This window comes from Camelus dromedarius, chromosome 30, assembly GCF_036321535.1.
Source record: "Camelus dromedarius isolate mCamDro1 chromosome 30, mCamDro1.pat, whole genome shotgun sequence".
Taxonomy (NCBI): domain Eukaryota; kingdom Metazoa; phylum Chordata; class Mammalia; order Artiodactyla; family Camelidae; genus Camelus; species Camelus dromedarius.
This window is the reverse complement of record NC_087465.1, coordinates 7,369,947-7,395,696: the sequence shown is the minus strand read 5'-3', so window position 1 is coordinate 7,395,696 and position 25,750 is coordinate 7,369,947. Positions and strand designations below refer to the sequence as shown.

At 37.6% G+C, this 25,750-nt stretch overlaps 1 protein-coding gene across 6 annotated transcripts in view; it reads right to left on the bottom strand.

Annotated features, from left to right (window-relative positions):
- YTHDF3 (YTH N6-methyladenosine RNA binding protein F3) overlaps positions 1-16,726 on the bottom strand; it is a 33,461-nt gene extending 16,735 nt beyond the window's left edge. The window contains exons 1-6 of one of the 6 annotated variants that reach the window (XM_031441561.2): positions 16,357-16,726; positions 15,845-15,869; positions 12,443-12,588; positions 10,090-10,175; positions 8,457-8,501; positions 47-1,645 (exon numbers count right to left, since the gene is read on the bottom strand). In XM_031441561.2, coding sequence (XP_031297421.2) covers positions 47-1,645; positions 8,457-8,501; positions 10,090-10,175; positions 12,443-12,500 — 1,788 coding nt within the window. In that variant the 5' untranslated portion in view covers positions 12,501-12,588; positions 15,845-15,869; positions 16,357-16,726. The remainder of the gene's footprint in view (positions 1-46; positions 1,646-8,456; positions 8,502-10,089; positions 10,176-12,442; positions 12,589-15,844; positions 15,870-16,356) is intronic. The other 5 variants (XM_031441564.2, XM_031441563.2, XM_031441566.2 and 2 more) reach the window with 5 other exon arrangements.
- Between the last annotated feature and the right edge of the window lie 9,024 nt (positions 16,727-25,750).

Here is a 25,750-nt window from a genome sequence, read left to right as displayed (position 1 = left end):
CACCCCAATAAATGACCCTACACACAAAAAATTACCGTATTCTTACCCTACGCATGGCTTCCTCCTCTTCTTGACGCTTTTCGTAATGTGCAAAGTCATCAAAGATTGAGGTGGTATGCTTGAAAGTAGCAATTATTTTAAGCACTTGCTTAGCTTTTTCTAGGGGTACCTCTTGAGTGTCCCTTGAATTGGTAACCGGTTTGTTGTCATTATTTTCTAAGCGAATATGCCGTAACTGGTTATTGGGAACATCTTTGACAAAGATCCATTTAACTTCAAACTTGCCCTTCCACTTATCCTGAGACCAGACACCGGCGTACGCGTTATAGTCCACAACAGACTTCATCTCAGCCACTCCACAAAAATGTCCACTGCCATTCACACTGAAGAGTAAATAGAGTGGACCCTTCCCGTTCAGGGAACGGTACGCTGCATCCAAACGCTTATTACCATGCTCAGTACTACACCAGATAGAGTACTTAATGGAACGGTGGATGTCGTCCTCAGAATAGCTTTTAATGATAAACACACGTCCGTTCTTCAGGTTCCAGTCAAAGTCTTTGGGATTATAGTTGTTTATGGCCTTTAGCTTTTCCAGCACAGGATGCACTTCTACACTGGAAGGCGAAGCGCTGACGGGAACAACACCTAAACCAAAGTTCTCACCGCCCACGCCATTGTTCTGGCTGAAGCCGGCTCCCCGGTTCCGCGGGGCCACCCAGCGGCTCTGCAGCTGCGGCGGCTGCGCCTGCGCCGGGTGCGGCTGGGCCTGCGGCGGCGGCCCCGGCTGCGCCTGCGCCTGCGGCGCCGGAGGCTGCTGCTGAGGCAGCTGGCTCTGCACCAGTGGCGGTGGCTGGATTAATGGCTGAGGCTGCTGGATTATAGTTTGAGGAGGCAGAACTGGTTGGGTTGGTGGAGCCTTCACCACTGACCCCTTTTCATCCCAAGTTCCAATGTTCATGTTGTGTTTTATAGGAGGTGGCGGCACAGCAGAGCCCGCGATCCCCACGCTGCCCTTGGGTTTAAGTTTCGGCTGAGGTTTGGCAGGCTTTCTGGCAATGGCGGCCCAGGAGGTGGGTTTCGGCGCTGCGCTGCTGACTGGGGGCACGCTATTGGTTGCGATGCTAGTCATCCCACTGCTGCTCAAAGCTGTTCCTACGGTTTTCGTCACTGCAGCTGTCAGGTCACCACCAATTTTCAGTCCAGTCATGCCTTGCTCAATACTGCTAATGCCAGGCACCTTACTCAAAGTATCATTGCCAAATCCAGCCTGTCCATCAGTAATAGCTCTCCCAAGAGAACTAGGTGGATAGCCGTAACTGCTACTATAAGCAGAACTTTGTGTTGATTGTCCCTGAGATCCACTTGTCCCCCATGTAGAGAAATCAGCATTACCAGGAAAAAAGTTAAATCCATGTTGACCAAGAAATGGAGGGGTATTTCCTAATGCCCCAGGTTGACTAAACACACCATCTGGTATATAATGATGTTCCCCATTACTCATTTGTCCATAGGTTGTCAGATATGGCATAGGTTGGTCTCCAGCTGTGGACCATGCTGCTTCCCCAAGAGAATATGGAAATCCAATGGATGGAGCATAGTAACTAGGCATGTATGGATCTGACATTGGTGGATAGCTGTTATTCTGGAAAATAAAAGATTATGATCAGGAGCGAAATGTCCTCTGAAGATTAGGGGGAAAAAACATCAGAAAGATCAGATAGTTGTAGATAAATGAAAAACAGAGCACCTGCTGCAGATAAACAAAACTAAAATTTCAAATCCAATTTTATCAACAGAAAAATTTACTAATGATTTTTATTTTAACATCTTTGTTATAAAATTGCAGGGGGTTTTTTCCCCCAGGGCAGGGGCGAAGAGGATTATTTTTAAGAGCCAGATTCTCTGGGCACAATTTTAAAATATTCTAATTTCTACAGAAAGTTGATCTGTAAACTTTGCAGACATATTGACTGCTAGCTTTATTTTGAGCAACTGATGTACCCAAAAATTTATACGCAAGGATTAAACAAGCATGGAAACTATGCCAAACAATGGAGGAATTACAGTATACCTATATGATGAAATCCAGTTCAGCAATTAAATTTTGTACTTTTACAAAGAAAAAATAAAATGGAGAAATGCTCATACTCTAAGAAAAAAAGATTCAAGATTTTACCTAGAGCATGATCCAAATTTGTTTCTTGTTTTGTTGTGCCTCGCTTGTTTTGAAAAAGAGAATAAAATCCTAACTATGGTTTCTTAATGGTTGGCAACAAGTGCCTCTTTTATTTTGCACGATAAACTTACCACCTTCCTGATCAGAATTTTCATTCAGAAATAGTGAGTCCCTGTAATTTTTCCCAAAAGTACTACAATTAAATCAGCCTTCATTCTGAATATTAATCAGTGATTTGCCAAAAGTCAAGGCACCAAATTTTATTTTTAAAAAAACCTCAAATTTGTTACTAACCAGTATAAAAAAATAAAATATTATAAAGATTTCTTATAAAAAGTAGGTTTCTTATGCCAAAAATATGTCTGATACAATCAGCCCTCCAATCTGCAGGTTCTGCATCCATGGAGTCAACTAACCACGGATGGAAAAAATTCAGAAAAAAAAATTTCCAAAAGGTTCCAAAAACCAAACTTGAATCTGCCATACCAGCAGCTACTTACATAGCTATTTACACAGCACCTGCATTATATTTGGTATTATAAGTAATCTACAGATGATTTGAAGTACACAGGAGGATGTGCATAGGTTATATGCAAATATTACATCATTTTACATATGGGACTCGAGCATCTGTGGATTTTGGTATCAGTGGGGGTCCTGGAACTAATTCCCCAAGGATACCAAGTGACAGATTGCAATAGATTTTCACTCTGGTTTAGGTGTGATTTTTAAAGCCTTGGACAGAGCCTTAGAATTTGTAATTAAGCTAATATACAGCCAGGACAATTTGTAATCCCCGTGCAAGGGTCAATACCATTTGGAAGGCTGATTATTCACCTTATTTATATAGACATTCTAAGTTCTCTGGAGCATAATGGAAAATGCAATGGAGCAAAGTGCAAAACAGAGACCTCCCCTCCTTTTTTTGGCTGTTACTCTCTTGGGACTATTCTGTCACTGCTTTCCTACTAAAGAAAGTTTATCAATATAAATGTGTGACAATTACATCATAGGTACTACCCAGAATTCATTTAATTTTTTTAAGGCCTATTACTGAAAACTAAGATGCTTTTTACTATTACTATTAAGTTACTTGTGACATACCTTACAACAGTTACAACTGTCTAACTGTGAGAAAGCTAATTTAATATTTTCTTTTGAAATAACTGATGATTAAATTAAAAAGATAATCAAACAAAGGCTGCATTTAAATTATTATGACATAGATTTACTGAGTATTTCCAGTAACACTTGAACTTAAAACAACTGTGTCACTTAGCACTATTTAAGAAAAAAAATTACCTACACTTGATATAAGTCTATTTTACCATATTCAAAACTGGGAATGTACGTGTGAACTATTTACGAATTTAGTTAAACATATTCTTTTAACTATATCAGATAATTATTAACCATATTTCAAAACATATTCAAAGAATGCTCACATTAGTATGAAGGAAATGAAACCTGAGAGGGAAGCTCAAAATCACCAACAGTGGTTTTCAAAAAAAAAAATCCTTAAATTAATGAGTAAACTTTAGTAGCCATGGATACACACATGTACATTTTTAATTCAAGCACTAAATTATCTGTTGAAACTAAAAAAGCATTCATAGTACTTCAAATTCAAGCCATTGTGATAATGCTTAAAGTTTGGCTAATATAAATGAACAAATACAATCAATTAAGATTTTTTAAACTTTTTTAAAGTCACTAAAGGTTTCCTTTAGTACTTTATTATTTATTTTAACCACTTACTGAATGCCTACATTGTGAAAAATACTGATAGAAGATACTCATTCTAAAAGAAAACCTACAGTTAAAGACACAGCACAGAGAAGAAAATAAACTCCAATGAGGGAAGAGAGAGAGCTGAGCTGAATATGGAGGTGACCAGTTCCAAAGTTTTAATTTAGAATGCTGGCACTGACATCGGGACTCAGTATGTCCGTACCTCCATGTGGGAGAGGAAAAACGGACAAGGTGGAAAATTTTAACTTCACTCCTCATGATAAAGTGTTTGCAAAATTACACTCATAACTTACACTGAATATTCTTATTACAACCTCACAAATGCTGAATTTTACACAACAGTTACACATCAAGTTCCTAATCTGTCTCTACCCATCACATAATTCAGGAACCAGCAAACTAAAGAATCAAAGAGCAAATATTTTAAGCTTTACAAGCCAAATACAGTCTCTGGTTGCAGTCACAAATTCATCTTTATAGAAAGCTGCTACCTCAAGTTTCCTCAATGAAAACAGGGCATGGACTGGATTTGGTCCCTAGGTCAGTTTGTCAATCCTATTTTAACTGGTTACCTAATCTATACTGATTCCTTTAAAAAAAAAAAAAAAAAAAAAAAAGACCCACCAACCTACATTATTAGATTAATGGGTAACCAATTTTTGCCAATTCTGACACTTCTGGGGCTGGAACAGGGAACAGATCCAAACCCTTTTGGGTGTGGGGGCTTTTATTAGGTATCTTTTTAATTATTTTTTTAAATCATGAGTTTTACTACTTCATCCCTAAATCAGGGATTTTGTCGAAGTGAGGAGTTTAAATTACTTTAAAATGTGTTCCATTAATCATAACTGTCTTATCAAACGGACAGCACAGATTAGTAAGCAGAGATGCGGGGCTGTCTCCATCTGACTACACAGCTGGCCACGTGCTGCTACCACCACCTGGGATAACCCTTGAGTACACTGGATGAGCAGCCTGCTTTCTCCATTCATCAAACAACGCTAACTGTTTATTTCCTAATTCTTTCAGTAGTTTTAAGCCAAATGAGATGTTTTTCCTTGTAAGTAACTTAAGCAGTCTCCTTCCAAAAGGCAAGGGTTTTTGGTTTGGGTTCTAGTGAGAAAAAAAAAAGTTGTAGGAAACTACCTAAAGTTTAAAAATAACATATGGTCAACATATTTTGAATTAGCAGAGTTTCAGTTATAATTGGAAATATTTAAAAATATGTTTTGCTAAATGTAAGATAAATTTTTAATTGCTAGCCAAGTGGAATATCAATTAGAGGAATGTACCTTGGATAGTGAGGGCAACAAAACCTCCACTTACTGATGATGGAAAATAGTAACTCAAAACTTACTTTCTTTCACCTTTTACTTCAAACCTGGTACAACAAAACATAATCAATTTAACAGTTCATGTCCAAATAAATAATCACTTTAAATTATTTATAATTCTGAAATTGGGCAGGAATAGTGAAATTTTACTTTTTTGTTTAAAGATATTTGACCTTTAAGCAAAGTGATGTGAAATGCTTGGTATTTCCCTCTTACTCAAAGAACAAATTAGAAAGGGGAAAATAATGCATACACATAAACACTGATACAATAATCAACAGACATAAATGAACAAATTCATAAGAACAGATCCACAAACCCTTTACCGAGAGTATACACTGGGAAATACAACCTGGAGAGAGGCAATTTAATTAACACAGGGTCGAGGTGAAGCCATGAGGCATCTAAATTCTAATCCCAGCCCAGTATTATCAACTATATGCAGCCAGCATCAAGTTACTTAAACTCTGAATTGCTTTCTCAGCTATTAAAAGGAAACAAAGACAAAGTACCTAGGACACATTAAACATTCAATCAACAACTTATATTTATCAATACGACTTAACTTGCCTCTTGAAAATGTATATTTAAAATGTAAATTAGTCACCAATAATGTGGTATAATTCCAAACCTAGTCCAGTCCAGATCTTAAAGGATAAAATCACTGTATGATGCGGGGATTGTAGTAATCAAGGATATGGGGTTAATTCTGTACTCTCCCTCTTTCTGGTCAGTGATCATCAGATCATTTAATTTCTGTAACCCTGATTCTTCAGGGTAAAATGGAGGTAAAATACCTTATGCTCTAATCAATTTAAAAATCTACTTTTTTTTAAGTTTTAAAAATCAACTGTTAATTGCAAAGTGCTATACTGAAGTATATGAGTTAAGCCTTTTTTTAAAATTTGAAAACTAAAACATAGAAAAGATTTAAAATTCTTCCTTAGATTTTCAAAGTCATTTATAATTATCATTTCCTAGCCTTTGTGATGTAGGTTAACTGTTTTTCCATTATCTCAAAGAAAACCTGAACAATAGTAAGAAAAAATTGATGATTACTGTTCTGACCTAAGGGCATTTTAATACAATTATAACTGAGTCTTTCAGTTATGGTAACTTAATACCCACTTTTACTTTGTAAATATCCAAACTTCCAAGAGAGAACACTGTACAATGTCTTAGAAGTTCAATAAAAAAAGATTAAGGCATTATTTCACCACTAACAGCACTTCTGCACTGAGAACAATGAAAACTGTTTTCTATTAAGAACCTGACATACTTCACAAACTCCAGAACTGAGTTCTGGATTAACAACAAAAAAGTTAAAGTTCAGTATATTTTTAATGCTTATGCGCATTTTCTTCTAATATTTTAAAAAACACTACTGTGCCTTTCAAAAAAATATACAATCCATGCATACCTAATCCTAAAGATATTAAGAAAAAAATGTATTATACATCATACTCAATTAATCCAAGTATTTCATCAACCATACTTCATTCCCTAAATCTATCAGTTAACCTAATCCATCCATTCTATAAATAATGAATGAATCCTACTATATGCCAGATACAGTACCAGTTACTGTAGACAAAAAGATGAGAACATGGTCTCTGACCTGGAGCAATTCACAGGTCTAGTGGGGAAGACATAGCTGCCCCCACTGTTACGGAAATATAAACAAAATAAATCCAAACACTCTAGTGCAAACAGGAGGGAGCAAGTAACTGGGAAAATCAGAAGACTTCATGAAGTGATAAACATGAGTCTGTGCATATACACACACGTGTGTGTAAATCATACATATAAAATGAGATCATTAAAGAAAATATTCAGAAAATATTTATATTTTCAGAAAAAAATAAGTCCTATTTCCCTGAATAAGTTAGATGGATAAAGCTGATCAAAGATCTGACAGGGAGAGAGGAGGAGTCACTTTAAGGGCACTCTTATAATAAATGTATCCAATTGAGAAACTTTGTTAATTCTTTAACGTGACAATGACAGAATTGGACTTTAAGACCACTGAGTAGCAATACAGAATTATCAGTCAGGAAAACTTACATGCACAAATTACATGGCACCTTTAACAATACCAACTGAACCTGAATTTTCAATCAACTTAATCATCAGAATTCTGAGGGAACTATAAAGAACTAATTTTAATACCTAAAGGACAAATATTTACTTTTAACATTACTATGAAAATTATTCCCTAAGAAATTGAGCACTAGAAAACAGAAGAAATATGCAGCCACAGAAGTAAAGACCAACAACCTGTTTTAGAGCGAGCCTGAGTTTGATCTGATTTAGATCTAAGTATACAAAACAAAGATTGAAAAACCTTTCCAGACTAATGATTCATTTTTATTGTTTATAATAAAATCAGACAAAGGGATTTAGTTTTAAAGACATACTGTGTATTTAGTTGAAAATTTTTTTTATTTAAACAATTATTTCAGTGAGGTCAGTATAAGGAGCTATAAATAACTTGCATAACTTTAAATCTGTAAATAATAACTTGAGATATTTCACCAGTAAATCCAGTTTCCACTAATCTGCTTTAAAAGGTCAATTTGTAAAAAATTTTCTATTTTTAGCTAAGCAATTATGATAAATCTAAATTCTTATACAACTTACCTTTAAGATTTCAAATAATTTTCAATTCTGCTCTCCACTAAAACCAGTTTTCAATATTTTATAGTGTCAGTACTTTTTAAAATGTAAACATGTACCCTGGTTACAGACTATTTTTAGTATTATAGAAAGATAATTGCTGAAAATCTATTCATTAGTACTAGCAAGGAGAGGGAGGTAAAACACAGCGTATTGGTATCAAACTTTAAGACTTCTCTTTAAATAGCACATGACTATATTGATTCAAACATCATGAATTAAATGATTTAATTAATATAAAGCACAAGACCTTTCATTTAAACATCACATTAAAGCAAATCTTTCATAGATATTTTTGCCCCAACATATGGAAACTTTAATGATACAATTTAAAAATTGGGTTCACTAGGCAAATGCCCTTATAGTCTTAAAAAATAATGATTTCCAACAATTTAAAGTAAGTGAAATCTTATGCAGAATTCCAACATATAAAACACATAAAAAAGCAAAGCACAGCTCTGGTTCCTGCAAAGGTGGGATCCAGGGTACCCTCCCCAGGTCTCCCCTAGGCAGACCTGAAGCATCTTTGTGGAATGCCAAAAAACCAATCTTCTAAGCCCCTGTGACAAATAAATTATAAAATATCTGTTACCAAGTAAAACAAGAAGATTCTTATAGGTTGCAATTCTCAAACATTTACAATCCATTAAAATGTCTTGAAAATAGTTTGAACAAATAAGTCAAAGAATATTCATACTATAGCGCTGCCTTAGAAATTCACTTTACACATATAATAAAGTATAAAATCAAGTAGCCAAAAAAAAAAAAAAATTCTATTATTTAGACCAAATAAAAACTTATCTGATCCCGGATCTTTTCAGGAAAACATCTACTATACTTCATTACATCAGAATTTCTCAAAGAAAAAGCTGGGAAACACTGCCATAAGGGATGTTAACTGAGATGACTGAATGGCTCAAATAGAATACTGTTTATTTCTTTTAAAACTTGCACTACACTTGGCAACAAATGATCTTCCCCTACTTTGCAGTGATACATTCTTTCACAACCTTTAGGTGGAAAGTAAACTTGATATTGAGATCATAAAGCTAGATTATATAAATATGAAACGAACTTTTTCATTCTTTAAAGAGTAGCCAAACTTTCATAGATTTTATCACCTGTTTTTAGTCTTTCTCATCTTTTACTCCCTCCCAACATATGCCAGGAATGTTGATCAACAGATAGAAGAGGGTGGTTAAAGAGAAATAAATGACCAAGTAGATCAGGTTGAACATAACTATGGCTTTCCAAAGTCTTAAAAATAATCACACTGTACATTCCACAAATTGGAAACTACTTTTTGTTCAAATCTTCTCTACAACTGTAAAGTTCTGTAATAATATTTGGTTCCCTTTCCTTTTACAAGTTAAAAAAAAATCCAGAGGTTAAGATTTCAAGGTATTATTTTTCATGTATCTTTTTATAAGCAAAACAAAAGCAGTTTCATTGCAGAATGTTCTCTCCACAGAAACTAGTTAATAATGAAAGTTTATTTTTTAAATTTATTTCTAGCAGTGACATTCTTATTAACATGACAAACAGACACAAAAATGGTATATAGAAACTAAAGAATACCATTCTTTTTTGTCAATGTTTAGATCTAAGTTATTCCTGTAAATAAATTCACATTATTTGTGAAAAATTAAAACAGAAGAACCTCAAAAGCCATCGTTATTTAATTCAATGAAACCCTCCATGCGTACAATATATAAGCAAGTGTGTTTATGTCTTTAATTCTTTCCCCTATGTTACAAGGTTATAGCAAAACTTTAATTATACTAACCAAAAATTTCAGGCACAAACTAGTCCTCTCCCACAAATTTCTTAATTAATTAAACCTTGTAATTTGCTTTGGTAATGAAGCAGCATTGAAATATTAAATTCAACAGTCAAAAAAAATCTAACCATAATATATAAAAAATTGCTCATTTTCAGATCTCTGTATTTCATAATCTAGTTTCAGCCATCTCTAATTTCTAAAGAAATCGCCTGTGTTATACACCTGCAACTGCTATTCACTATCATGCAGGCACACTAGAATAACTCGTGTAATGAGTATTCTCATTCAATTATTGCATCTATTTTCAAAAATCAATTAATAATAATACAAGCTTAATTTCCTAAAGATGGGACTGTCAGACTTACCTGATTTGTCTGGCTACTTAAGTATGGCTCAAAATCATCATCATTTACAGCATCTTTTTGATGAATCGAACCGTTTTGTACTGAAACTAAAAAATATGCTTGTATTAGACGTATTATAATTATCTTTATGAAACTCACAAAATAACCTAACATTTTCAATATTTTTCAAATCAACTCAGAAAAAGTTATCCTGGGTTCTTTGTTCTTTTCATTTAAAAGCCCCCTTAAGGATTAACTTAATTTTGTTTACAACTATGTGCCACCAAAAATTACAAATCTTATATATATATATAAGCCCAAGTTTACATAGATCCAAACTATATATACACTTCCCATTACTAAAAACATAATGTAAACATCCCAATTTCAACACTGTAGTAAGCAGTTAAATTAAAATGTTGGAAGGGTTTGCTAACGTTATATTTGAATCTAAAATAACCACTCCAAGTAATGTTGACAAGAGAGATTTCTAAATGTTCTCTACCTTTGTTAAATTACTCTACTGCTTAGTCCAATAAAGGTAAATAAATATCTTAAATGTCTCCAGTTTAAAAAGTGGCTACAATTCACTTGAAGCACTAACACAATGAATAAATATAATTATAAAAAATCTAACTAAAAAGGGCCTAAATTCTAAACAAAAAACAATGAAGACTTTCATATGGAAGTACAAATAAAACTAAGACACTAGAGATAACCGTGATTACTCTTGGAACACATGAGAAAATCCAGTCAGAGAACAATTTATAATGCCATATTGGTTCAGAGATCACTTCCATAAATACTCTGTATAAAGTTGTTATTCTGGACACTGGCTCAGAGCACTTCTGAGCACAGACCTGAGGGAAAACGGTTCTGGGTTTGGAGTCCCCAAGTCCAACCCTGAAAGCTGGGTAATCTCTAGTCAATAATTTAGCCTCCTGAACTCTACTTCTCTGTTCAAGGAGGTTATTAATAGTACCTGCCTCATCTCATCTGAGTATTCAATGACAGTATTTAATAATCTTGGATATTATTATGTAAAATATTACAAGATCCAAACAGGACTAAAAATTACTTGAGGACTACACAAACAGAAGCCTATCACTAATCAACCAAACTGTAAGAAACAAAAAAAACTTCCTCAGTTCCTGAAGATTTATTGCTTAAAACGACAGTGTATTTTTAAATACAATATTTAAACACAAAATATTATAAATTAAGGTTAGGAGCAATGGATCTAAGTTGTGTATTCTATTATATCATACCATGTTTATTTTCCCCAATTACCGCAGCAAGTTTAGATGACCTAAATGCCATATACAAGTTGACAGCGGCATGGGAGCAAAAATAGGTAAAATCCCTTAGTTTTTTGCCACCCACCGAGTAGCAATGATCGTTCAAAACAACATAAAAGACTACTATTCTGTGAAGCCTTCAAACTAGACCTCTCAATATTCTACACTACACTGCCCCTAAAACTACATGAGCAACCTGAAGGTCACCCTGACCCTGGCTCCACTGAGTTGGTTTAACTGTATTTGATAAGGACTGCATCAAAGCCCAGGGTTGAGCTAAATGTCTTTCCCAGAATTTAAATACATAACAGCCACTAGGAACAAAATTAAAGCGGAGAGTACCTTAGGTAATTTCTGATGGGCTAATCATTTCAGCCCAAGAGATTCTAAACAGATCCTTTACCACTCTTTCATCAAAAACAGTTATGTCTGGTCTGTTACTTCTTGAAAAAATTCTCCACTACGCTATTGGACTATTACACTGGTACATTTTTGCCAGTATTTGAAACAGATAACCCATTTCAAAATTACAAATATTTATTTCTTTTATTCAATGGATTCTCAGAAATTAAGCCCACACTGCTACAACAGTGAAAAAGCATCTACTTAAAATTTATCTAAGTATATATTATACTGCTATTCTTACACATTTCCTGTTGTCATTCCTCTTCTAAGAGGCTTAGACTAAGAAAATATTCTCATACACTAAGTAGTCTATAGGCATTTATAAATGATGCATTAATATGCTCAAAAAAGTCCTAAAAGATTACTCAAGGAGTATATGTCAACCTAAGAAAAAATGTTTCGTTTTGTTTTTTAAGTATTTTTAAGTATTTTATATATACTGACAAGCAATTTGCATCAAGTTAGAATTTGAGTAAGAAGCTGGCCCTAGAGTTTCAGAAGTACAGTTCTTAAAGATGTTGAACTGTCTTACAAGATTTTACGTTTTGAACATTGCTTAATGACAATCTAATGTCTTGGAGACTGAAAGCCATTAATTAAATAGTAATGAAATCCAAGCCAGTTCCATAGTCTGTACAAGTTCTTCAGGGAAAAAAGAACAGATGACTTACATGATTCTTCGCCTGTTTCCTCTGCTCTATGAAGCAGAGTCAAATCAAGATAGAACATGGGCCTTAGGAGCCAGGTGATTCTCTGCTCTGGTCCTGACTACATCAAGTTAGGAAAGTCAACAGATCTGTGCATCATGTTTTCCCACCTACAAAAACAGCGACAATACCATGTACCCTCTATCTCCTTATAGGGATGTTTTGAGGATTAATAAAAAGAAGCCTAAAATAACAGTTAAGTGCTTTGCAGTCATTTCCAGAGGGGGGCGGGTGGGGAGAGGATACAAAAGATATGGCCAAAATACAAGGCATTTCCCACTAATTTTCTGAAACACTAAAAGATAGCCAAATTCAGCCTAATACTTTTAAACTGCAGCACCAAACAATGAATATGTCCCTGGGTTGGGAGGGGCAGGGGAGGACGGGAGGGAGAAGATACATTCCTTTCCATAAATTTGCCTATTTATAAACCTTAGGGATAGGAGGAAGCAGGCAGCAAGGCCTCAGGCTACTGGGAGTGTGGGATCTGGCACTTTTATCTGCAATGCCTGCAGGGAAAGGAACAGTATACTTTTACTCCAGCAAGCAAAAATTCTACTTGTTAATCTAAGTGACAGAAAGTTTTAAATTCTGGACCAACAGGTACATGATTATCCTGAAATTTCTACTATCCCCCAATACTACCCTGGTCAGGGACAACAGAGAGCTCTAATATTTAATGTAAGGACAGTCTATTAATTAAAAAGAACTCCAACTTAGAAACAAGTAAACTTAGAAGTATTATTTATCCTACAAAAGCATTTTTGCCTTACAAAGAGATTGATACGGAATTCCTTTTCAATTTTAGTTCCTTAGTACATTTAAGGATATACAGGAAAACAGCAGAAAATCAAAGACACTGAAGCCAGGTGTTAGGCTAGCGCTGTAACTGAAGATTACTGAGAAGGGAAATACAGTCTCTGAGAGCGTATCAAGTCAAGTGAAAAGGATTATGCTTTCAAAACACTGACAACTCCTCGGGGACTTGTATTTTTCTTAAGTTTGGTAAGTTCTGGATTCAAGTTTAATACTCATATTGTTAGAATACTGGGGCTTTAGTTGAAGAAAAATAACTTTGCTTTCTGCTTCACAAAAGTAAACAGAATAATTACACAACAGTTTTACTAGCTTGAAAACCAAGTCAGCTAGGACAGAGTAGTTTCTCTCAAACACACACTCGTATCAGTTCAGGGGAAGTGCTGCCTTCTTGTAATTCTCCCTGCAGAGGCATCAAAATACAAGTCATGTATATGTGTATTCGTGCCCTTGCAGTATCTATCAATTTAAAACATCTTAAATGATTAGCAATACTTTTAGGCCAATAGTTTTTCCCTCCTGCCATGTCTCAGGAAATAGTTTTCCTGCACCTTCACAACAGATGAGGTGAGGTGCAAATGTAATGGCTCCTAGAGCAGTGAATTGTTGTAATTGTAATGACAACAACCCTCGTAACATACAATAGGATTTATGGCTAGAATTATTACTTTTATTTTATATACAGAGGGTAAATTCTGAACAAATGGTGCAACATGTTCAAGCTCACTTGGCAAGTCAGTAGCCATAGGCGGTATTAGAACACGGGTCTCCTAGGAATCCCAGTCCATTGTTCTATCCAAGGATGAAACTATGAACTGAACGGTAAGGGGGAAAGAAAAGAAAATTTCTTGGAATACACAACTGTCCAAATATTACTTTGTAATGTGTGTCTGAATACACATAATAGAGATACTATTTAAAAAAATTTTAATAACCAAAAATATTTATTTGTAGTCAATACATAATTTTGCTCATAGAAAATTTGTATCTCCAATATCAAAGATGTAACGAGGGCATATCTAAGTGAAAAGACTATGTCATAAATAAAACTTACAGTAATACAACAGTGGTTGACAATGCATCATGTAGATGCTCTGTTTTGTCAAAGTTAAGTACTTCATAGAACTTGCATACTTACCTTAAAGCAGGTAACACAAAACATTTAGCATTTCAAATAGCCTTGCAAAGTGCCACCTCCCCACAGATCTAGGATAAAATAATTTATGCTAGGCAATAACGACCACAGATTTCACATTATCTCCAAGTCTGTACATATACTTCCTAATGGGCAGACTAGCAAAAAGGAAATTAATGGGTCATTCTTTTTAAATTCAAATAAATTTCTAAAATCTCACTTAAAATAAATCAACAATACCAAATTTTGAGGTTTTATACTTAGAACACAGAAAATCCTAAAATTAAAATTAAATTCTAAAAATTAAAATTCCCATGTTTATATAAATCTTTAATCAAAGTAATGAATCTGTTCCCTTATACAATGCCATATATCTAGTTATGTAAAAATTCTCAAAGCTACTACAACTCAAAATTAACTAAGCTGTGTATACAAAACCCATTTCTTTCAAAATTTCAATAGCTAATAAAAACCCTAAAACTATAAAAGGCATCAACAAAGGCATTGAACTTAACTTCTAAAAGGCTACTGTAAATCTTATTTTACAGGTAATACTTTGCTACAGAAAAAAATACAGGAAGCATAATTCTATTTAGTCTAATTTCAAGCTCTAATACAAAATGTAATAAATATGTAAGTCACTGTAATGTTACTTAATTGGCACTGTCCCAAGAAAGCAGTTATTGTTGTATACTTAACTGTCACATGGTTAATGTCATGTTTCAGTCAGCTGACTGTTATTGTTCCATATTAATACAAAATACACTTTAAAAAAAAATGCTTGACTTTCAATAGTAGTTTTTCCCTTTAACTAACAGTAAATAACATAACCCTGGCAGGCACCTCACAAACTATTTCCTTCTGAGTCCTTTCTAAAACACCAGACTGAGTCAAACCGTGCGGGACTACATAGCAACATGATATGCCTGTGCAGTTTTGATTTCTAACTGGTTACTGACTCCATGTGATTTACTTCAATACAATCAGTGAAAAACAGTACAATTTTCACTAATGTGACATGGAATTCTATGTGGGTTGCACGTTCCAATATAACCCAGGCATGTCGAACAAAATGTCTACTTATCTACATACATTTGTAGAATTTGTGGCAGAAATTATATAACACAAATTGCAAAAATAAAAAAAAGTCACTACATTCATGATCCTCTCCTTAAGTGAAATACAACTAATAAAACTGTTCCTTGTATCACTTTGGTTTCTAGAAAAGTGGCTTCAAAACAAGGAACTACAGAACTTTCGGATAGCATTTGGCTGCCTTAGCTGAGATTAACTGTTTCTCTAATCTTACATTTCCAAAAAAAAAAAAAACAGGAGCAAAAACAAAAAGCCCTTCACATAGCTACAAGCAACATCAAACCAACAATGAAAAATAAGATAAAAATATCCGAACTCACCCTTATTTCCTTGCCCTTTAGGTCTCTGTGTAGCAAGACGAAAAGGTGTGGTAAAGGGGAAAAAAAGAAAGAGAGGAAAAGTGTGTTAATCAAAGACGTTATCAGAAACAAGTTATTTTAAACAATCCGCGTAGGAGTAATACCCACCACATTCTCCATAGCCACCAATTTCCCAACCATCTCAGTCCTTAAACCTCCTACCCGCCACTCGGAATCCGTCTCCCGGAGCTCGCGTGATCTCAGCCCCACGTAGGCCGCCCTCGGGACGCGTCCTAAGGCCCCGAAGAGCAGTCCTGCCCCCACCCACCGCGGCCCCGCGGCCGCCCGCCTGGGCCGCAGGCTCCGGGGCCAGGGCTCACGCCCCGGCCCGGGCGGCAGAACCGCGGCAACTTGCGCCCGGGGCACCGTTACGGGGCCGGCAGCGGCGGCGACGGGGAGGAGCCGAAGCCCCACGCGAGGATGGAGCTCCGGGGCTCGGGCCTTCGCCGGGCCTGAGGCCTCTGCTCCCTCACCTGATCCACGCTAGTGGCTGACATTCTTCACCGCAACCCGAGAGCTGCTGCTGCTACCGCCGCCGCCGCCGCCGCCTGGGCCTCTCCCCGTGCACTCACAGCAGTTGGCTGCCGCCCTCGGCCGAGTGACTCTTCCAGCCGCCGCCGCCGCCGCCGCTCGCTCAGAAGCCAGAAAGAGGGCCTCGCGCTCGGGAGTCGGTGGAAGGGGCCCGTCTCTTCCGCTTGCACGCTCCTCTTCCCCCTCTCGCTCTCCGCTTCTCGGGTCCACAATGGCGGACAGACTCCCTAGTCTCACTTCCGCTCAGAGCCTCCCTGACCTTCCGCTCTCCACTCTGACGTCCGCGCTCACCTCGCTCTTCCTCCCCCACCCTCCCGCCAACGACCTTGGCTCCGCCTCCGCATCTCTACGTCATCAGACGGGACGCGCGCGGCCGACCCTGGGCGCATGCGTCGAGAGGGGAAGGGGCGCGGGCCTGTACGCCTGTGAGCGTGCACTTCCAGGGGTGCTTCCGCGCCTTCCTTCAGTCCTGCTCCGGGCCACAGGGCGCGCGACGCGCGGCGGGAAAGCGGGCGGGAGCCGGAGGCCGTCGCATTCTGAGCAGGAAATGGGCCTAGGCGGCAGGGGGCGGCTGCGCCCTCCAGGCGGCGGAGTGGAGGTTGGCCGGTAGGGACGCCGCACTAGCAGCCGCGCCCGCCGCAGGTGAGCGAGCAGCGGTGACCGGCCTCCACCGCACCTCCCGGGAGCGTCCAAAGCCACGTGGGCGGCGGGGTGAGACAGCGGTGCTGCGCCGGCCGCGCGAGCCGGCACGTGCAGCGAAAGTGGCTGGGCACTGACACCGACAGAGGAGGTTCGCCGGCAAGTGTGCGTTCTCTCCAAACCCCGGGAGCAGGGTAGGGAAAACGCACAACTCAGCCGTCACCTCTGAAGTCAGACTTTGCCCTCCCCTGACGTTGATTTCGATGGCTGAGTCAGTTGACCTGGGGAAAGGTAAGCATAGTTGCAGGACGTGTTTTCATTTAAGTCCTAAAAGAAGAGACGTTTAAAGTTTCAGTAGAAACTGATAAAGTTACTTTTCTGCAAGTTGGCAAAACCAGAGGAGCCTTTTGTTGCAGTAACATCTTTGTAATAAAGGCAGAGTTTCCTTGCCTAATAGGTACGGTGTGGGCTCTATGTAAAGGCCTGCTAAGCTTCCCAGGCTCTCGCATTTTGCCACGCAACCCAGGGAGTCCACTTGATTCTCAGCTCAGGCCGAATGCTTTCGCAGTTTCCCAGGAATTCCCCCTCCCCCACCTTTTCAGTTGTTGCTTTTAATCTCTCCAGCCTGCCCATTCTTCACTCCGTACAGACCTTTTTAGCTTGAAAGAATTTACTACTGGAGTACGTGTTACGAGTAGGGAAATTGAGAGTGCACAAGAGGAAGTTTGTGAAATCTTACAGGTGTTGCCTTCAATCCTTAATGGTCTTAATTAAAAAGCATGGCTTTGGCTGGGCTACAGTAATTGTGTAACCTTGGGGAAGTCACTGAACCTTTCTAAACCTTAGTTTCCTCTTGAGTGAAATAGAGTCAGATATGTACCATTTCTGGCGAAGTGTAAGCTTTCAACAAGCAGTGGCTGTACCGGGTAGTGTATGATTCCTTTGCTAAATAATTCCCAAAATGGTAGTGATAGCCTACATTTATTCGTTATTATATGTCAGGCACGGTAATACTCATTAAAATCCTGAGAACCTAATTGCGTGATAAGTGCTGCTAAAAAAGACACTGAGGTTAAGAAAAGTGCCCAAAATAACACAGCTAATCTCTGTGAGAGCCAGGACTTGAACACAGGCAGTTTGGATTCAGACCTTGTACTGTAGCCACCATATAATACTGCCTAATGACATGATGTTTTGGTGAGTTTCTGTTCTCTTTAATTCCTGCCTCCCAAGAAACTCCTTCCTTCCATATTACCCTTCCTACAATTGAGGTCTGAACTTGCAGAATGGAGCACTTAACTACCATGTGATGTAAACCCATTTAATATTAAATTAAATAGCATTAACAGTATTTTCCAAAATGTCATTTGCATCCTTCTGGAGGACTTCTTGTATTGGTTTGAATTAGGTTCAGCCGCAGGTGACAGCAATTCCAAGATAACAGAAACTTAAGATAGAGGTCTGTGATTCTCTCATACAGAAGAAGTCTGGAGGAAGTCAGTCCAGGGCTTGGTCTGCTGTCACATCACCAGGTATTGGAACCCATATAGCCTGTTTTGCCACCATCCTCATAATACTTAGACCTGTGGTCCAAGATGACTTTTTAACTTCCAGCCATGACAATCATTCCGACCAGCAGAAAGCAAGGTGAAGAAAGGCACCTTTCTCTTTAAGGACATTTGTAGAAATTGCATTTCCTGTTTCTGTCTACCTCCTGCTAACTTGGACACACTCTTATGGATATACCTAGTTGAAGAAGACTTGGAGGATACATTCTGGTTGGCCATGTGTTCAGTTAAAAACCAGAAAGATTACTACTAAGAATGAAGGTGACAATGGATAGTGAGAGATAGATAGTAGTAAACTGTGTGTGCAAAGTAATTACCCAGATCTACTTCCTTACATAGCAGCATTTAAATTTATCTTTGAATTTTTGCCAATATTTAAGACAAAACTTCTAAGGCTTTTTGTTATCTTTAAGTAAAATAGTATAAGTGAACCAAGCATGGAAAAATTAATTTGAGGATTGATTGATGCATTTTTAGAAGGAAGTTATCCCTAAATGTCATGCTTAAGGTAAAAACTAATAGCTGAGAACACTGAATAAACCACCCCTCCCCCCCCCCCAAAAAAGCCTACTTTGAAACAGAAAAGTCAACTTTTTTTTCATTCTTGTGTTTACTGCAGGGAAATTTATGACAAGGAAAAGCAGAAAACATCAAGTAACCCAAAAGTTTCCCTAAACTAGTGTTTATCACAGTGTTTTCCTGGGCTAACAGTATCTCCTGGGAACTTAATACAATTGCAGATTCTTGGGACCCACCGTATTTACCAAATCAGAAACTCTAGGATTGGGACCAAACTTTGTGTACAGAGGGGAGAAGAGGAACTTCCTTGTCTTGAAATAATTGTAAATTAACAGAAGTGTTGCAAAGATAGTACAAAATAAAAAGCATGATTTTAAATAAGCAGACACACCTCTCTTGAAAAGATAAAGCAGAGGGAGGGGATAACTCTGTGGTCAAGCACACGCTTAAATGCTTAAATAAGTAAATAAACCTCATTACTTCCCTCTCCCCCCAGCTAGGTTTCACCTAGAAATCTCAACTTAATACAATAAGTTTTTACTGAGTGCCCACCCACCATGTGTCGGGCAGTGTTCTTGCCCACATGACATGTGCTGCCAGTTGGGGAGGTGGCGACCAAAAACTAATTACAAGTTGAATCAGCGTTACCAAAAGGAAGTCCATGGAATCGAATAGCAAAAGTATCTAAACTGTATAGTGGTATGGTATATGCGTCCTTGAGAAAATTACGCTTAAGCTGAAACATGAAAAATAAGAAGGAATACACCCAAAGCGAAATGTAATCAGAAGCAAGGTAGAGGGGGGAAAAGGTTGAAGAGCGTGTTTCATAACTGAGACCAACATCAGCACAGCTGGGGCATAGGGGGAAGAATCAGAGTGCCTCAGCTTGGAACAGTTTCTAGATCTTTATTACATTATTTCTTTGCTAGGTAAGTTGGCTGGAGAATCAGATTTGCATATTTAGGTCTAAAACCGGGGAAGGTCTAGCCATTATTTAAAAATAGTATTCTATCCTAAAGTCCCGAATTCTCTTGCAATGACTGAGGGTTTTAGAGTAAAAATATTTTCACTCCTCCACCCTGTGCCTATTTCTAGACGTTATCTGTAGCTGTGTATTGTGTCCAGATGGAGGTTCTCTTAAGTCTCTTAGAGACTGTGCGCCTTGGTAACTATGTCAGTATCTTTCACAGCATGTTGCGGTGTTTACAAGTATAAATGAATTCAGAGCTTTAAACCACTTTCAGTGGAACTCATTCCATTTTAAATGTTCTTTTGATCCTAATATGGTCATTTCTTTTACTTCTGGCTTGGTAGTCTCCCAACAACACATCTGTTGTGTTACACCTGGAAATTTATAGCTTGAAATGCATTCTTGCACTAAACAAATACTATCAACGGTGGCTTCGACAAGAATATGCATCCTGTAATATTGCTCAGTTTAGTCTGCATTTGACTTTTGATTTGGCCCACTTGTCGTTGCTTTACAAGGTGTCCGTCTCCCTTTTGTCTCTATTATTTCTAGTCTTTTTTCCTCTGCATTGCACGAAGTGTCAGCCCTATCTGTTACCTTCTAAATGTCCCTTTCTCACCATTCCCGTGGCTACTTTCTGATTCAGGCTCTCAGCCTTTCTCACTGTGATTAGTACCTCAGAACTCCCTGCACACTCTCTCCCATCAGCCATCTTCCATCTTGCTGCCAAACTTCTCTCCTTAAAACCCTTCGTGGTTTCCCTTCACCCTGAGTAGTCATCCCCAAATTGCAATGAACTCATACCCTTAACCAGACAAACAACGTGGAGCATGCATCCCCAGTGCAGCCAAATTTATGTTTTGTAATTTATATATTTGTATTATATTAATATTAGATCTCATATAAATTACATCGTAAGAAAAATTTTGAATATAAACTAAGCATAAATAAAAATGACAATCTTTCCTGCACTCCAGCACACTGTCTTGAGCACACTCACATGGTAGACCTCTATCTTCTCATGTTCTTCCCTCAAACTCCTACCAGCTCACATACACACAGGCGCCTACCTTCCAGCCACAAGGCATCGCTTAGAATTCTCTCACCACATTCATTCTTGACTCTCTATCTTTGCACAGGCTGTTGTTTCTGGCTGGAAATCCTTTTACTCTCCCATTCCCCCCAGCCATTTCTTTGCCTAAATCATGCCCATCCTCTAGGGCTCATTTACATGACTATCTTCAAGGATACCTTCCTGGATCCTCTCAGACAGGGTCAGATACCTTTCTCTGTGTCCCCAGAGTAACCTGGGCATCCTTTATTTAGCCTGTGTCCCTTACCAGCCATTAAGCTCCTTGAGGATCAGCATCAAGGATTTCATCCTTATGTCATCACTGCCTAGCATAGTACTTACTCAGCAGGCAGTGTAACATGACTATTCAGCTGAAAATAATTTGTCAAAGATAGCTTGGTGGAAAGCAGGCTGGACGACGTGTCATTTTGGTCAGAGGGGTGGTGTATGAGAGAATATGCAGCTGATATTTCAAAGTGAGTGCAGCTGTGAGGTCTTACCAGAAGGATTTTTCCCTGACTTGGTTGTCCTAGAAGCAATAAATTTCTTCCAAGCCAGCATCTCAGATTATCTTGTTCCTTATGTCCTTAGTGGGCAGAGGGAGCCCAGCATAAACTGAAGATGGTTGGTTCTCTTATTCTACCCAGCTGTTTCTGGACCGTGGTGGACTACCAGACAAATAACACAAATTCTAGTTTTTAAAATATGAGTTCTCAAGGAGGGAGATTTGAGACAACTCACCATTAAGTATAGAATTATATTGTTAGAGTTCTTCATCAGAAAATTTCTTTATGCATGTGCATTTATTCGTTCATATACACATTCATTCATCCATTCATATGTCTTCACATAAACGTGGTTGCTTTGGCAGAAACCATCCCTTTCCATTCAGAACGCATTTCTTGTCTTAAGTTTGTGCCAGACCCATGCTAGCTCCTGAGGATAGAGAGTTGAGTGAATTCAGCCCTTGTCGTACAGAACTTAGATAGACCTTCAGGTATGCCCAGGAGCACCCACTGAGCTGGAGAAGACAAATAATTGTAATTGACTGTGATGTAGGATCATAGATGCAAAGTGCAACAGCAGTCCAGAGGACAGCAGTGTTATCCTAACCCAAGAGAATCAGGGACAGCTTCACAAAGCTGGTGAGGGTGTTAAAGGATAAGCAGGGATTCACTGGGCAAACGGTAGGGTGCAGGCATCCGAGACACAGGGAACGGTCGGAAGTAGTGCAGAGGTGGAAAGTAGTATCGAAGTGTGGAGTTGGTATCGTAAGCACAGTGTGAGCGTCTCAGGGAACGTGCAAGACGATCAGCTGGAGTACTGGGTAGTTATGAGAGCTTCTGTGAAAAGAGGAATATGAATTAAATCTACACTGAGATGCCATTTCCCTGTGAAAGTAGCAAAAATCGAAAAATTTTCCACTCTCCTTTGATAAGGGCACAAAGAAATAGGTGCACTTTTCACTACTGGTGGGAATGTAAATTGGTACAACCCATAAGGAAGGCAATTTGAAATACATATCAAAATTATAAACGTGACCCAAAAATTTCCCTTTGTATAATTATATGAATGTATAGATAGACAGATGTAGATATGCACACTTGCAAAATGATATAGTATAGGTTTTTCGTTGTAGCATCATTTGTAATACTTCAGTGATTCACATCATTGCATATATTGGTTCTTCATTCCTTTTTATTGCTGACCAGTATTCCATTATATAGATGTACCACAGTTTGTTTATCTATTTACCAGTAGATGGGCATTTAGGGGTTTTTTTGTTGTTGTTTCCAGATTTTAGCTATTATGAATAAACATTCACGTATAGATCTTTGTGATGTTTCCATTTCTCTTGAATAAGTCTGTGGGAATGAGATTGCTGGATTGTATGGTAAGTATATGTTCAAATTTATAAGAAACTGTTGAACCGTTTTCCTAAAACAGCAGTACCACTTTGCATTCCAGCTAACAATTTATGAGAGTTCCACCTGCTCTGTGTCCTTGACAGCGCTTGTTACTGTCAGCCATTTAATTTTAGACATTCTGGCAGCTGTGTAGAGGTACCTCATTGTGGTTTTAAATTGCTTTTCCCTAGCAATTAATGATCTTGAGCATCACTTAATATGTTTATTGCCATCCATGTTTCTTTTTTAGTGACATGTCCAAATCTCTTGACCTTTTTTATTAGATTGTTTCCTTACTATTGACTTGTGTTCTTTATGTATTTGGGATACAAGTTTTTTATCAGATATGTGGTTTGGAAACAGTTTCTTCCAGTCGGTGGCTCTTCTTTTCCTTTTCATAGTAGTGTCTTTTAGTGACCAGAGTTTTTAATTTTTATTGTCTGATTTATTAATTCTGTCTTTTATGACTCATGCTTTTTGTGCCCTATGTCAAAAATCTCTGCCTAGACCAAGGTTGTAAAGATTTTCTTCTTATAAAAGTTTTATAGTTTTAGCTCTAATATTTAGATCTAGTATCCTTTTGAAGTTAATTATTTGTACATGGTGGGTATATAGTAATCTTTAAATAAAAAGGTTTGTAAAAAGTTCCAAGTGTGCTGACTTTTATTTTGATATGACTGTTAGTATTACTCCACCTAGTGGATACTTAAAAACACTCACATTTTTAATCTGTCAGTTCATACAGTTAAATGACATTTTAACAATAAATACAGAAGCAGTGTTTTTCAGAAAAGAAAAATATTTTGAAAAAATATGAAATTATCATTTAATTTTATTTTTGAAATAGATATATCACCCATAAAAATTCTATCTCCACATACTTAGAAAACTTGGAAATAGGTTTTTCTCACTTACTTTAAACTTTTCCACTTTAAGATGAAGCACTTCAGTGACAGCCGTACACTATCAAGAGCAGTTAACTGACAGTAGGGAAGGGGGGAAGTTCTGATTTTCAGTTAAAGCTTTTGAATAAGTGGGTGGAATTGAAAAATAAATATTGGATCTACGTATCTTTCTGAGATACCTTTTTTTTTTTTTTTTTTAACAAACAAGTGTCAAAAAAGGTAAACTTACAACTCAACTTTTGGATCACTGTACCAAAAAGCGATGACCCAAGATTTAAAAAGCCAATTATGTGTATTCACTTAGCATTCATCAAAAATATCATTAATAGTAAAAGCAAGAGAGTTTTTTTCCCATTAATAAAATAATTTTTAAATTACTTTTCTTCTTTATATCACACTTGCTTGTCTATATTTTATAGTATTCATAATTTATAAGTATACGAATATATAATAATTAGTATCCTTGGACAAATCACTCAGTCTCTCTGGGTTCCAGCATTTTCATCTGTAAAAAAAAAAAAATGGTTTTGATTACATAATCTGCTCAACTTGCTTGAAAACCGTTTGGTTTTATAATTCTACACCTAGAGATTCCTTTCTGGCCTGTGTGTCTAATACGTTTTTCAAATGATACTATCATCAGGCTGCTTTTACATGTTTAAAAACATTATATTTTCTTTGCAATTCAGACAGCTTAACCCCCCCCCACCCCTACAGGTCAGTCCTAAAGTTACACAAGTATCCTTTGAGGTAAAAATATTTTTCCCCCGCTAGGGAATACTGGGGGCAAGAAGACCAGATAGACAGCACCACTAGCACCACTGCGACTGGGGAATGAAAAGAGGGATTTACTTAAGACAGTGGAGGGGAAAAAAAAAAAAAAAAGCAGATGTGAGGGAAGACAGGGGAATTTATTTTGAAGAAAGGAATGACAGAGCCTGGTGGTAGGCAGGGAGATAAGGGACTTTGTAGAGAAAAGAGTTAAAGGTAATTTAAAGGATTCTTGCTTTGGAGATTAGAAAGATGGTATGGATAGATATATGAACTTATTAAAAGGATGCCAGTTTGTGATAGGAGAATGTTGAGCCCAGTTGCAAAAGTTAAATTTGAGGTAATTTTGGTAACTCCATTATGACTTTCTTAATAAGTAAATCATAGATTAGGGGAAGAAATAAATGAATACTCCTAATGGATGAAGATCATGTACTTTTTGTGGGTTGTGGACCAGGGTGTGTAACCAGGATGTGGAATGAGAAGGCCTTTGCTGCCTGGGGGGAAAAAATCAACAGAAAGGAAAATACATTTCCAATAAAAAATGGGCAAAAACAATGGCCAGCAATTGACCAAAGAAGACATCTAAATGACCAATAATGTGAAAAATGCTCAACCACATAAATAAGGAATGTGAAGTTAATAATAGCTTGTAATATAGATGAACAGAATAAACGTTAGCTGTAAAGATATGTTGCTTCTTGGGAGAAATGGTTCTTTTCTCTTATGCAATGAGACTTGAATGTGCTTAGAATGTACTTTGAAGCTCTGACTACATGCTCTGCTCATGGAAGTGGGAACCCGAGAGGGAAAGTGGGGCAGGAACCCTGGCTGGAGCCCAGCAGGTTGATGAGACTTAACAGGTGGTCCAAAAACATAAGAAGAGCTGACAGTGGAGGAATTAATGACTACATCAAGTGTGGTCAGAAGATGACTATCTTGAAAAAGACAATCTTTACAAATTAAAATGGCATTTCTCATTTCT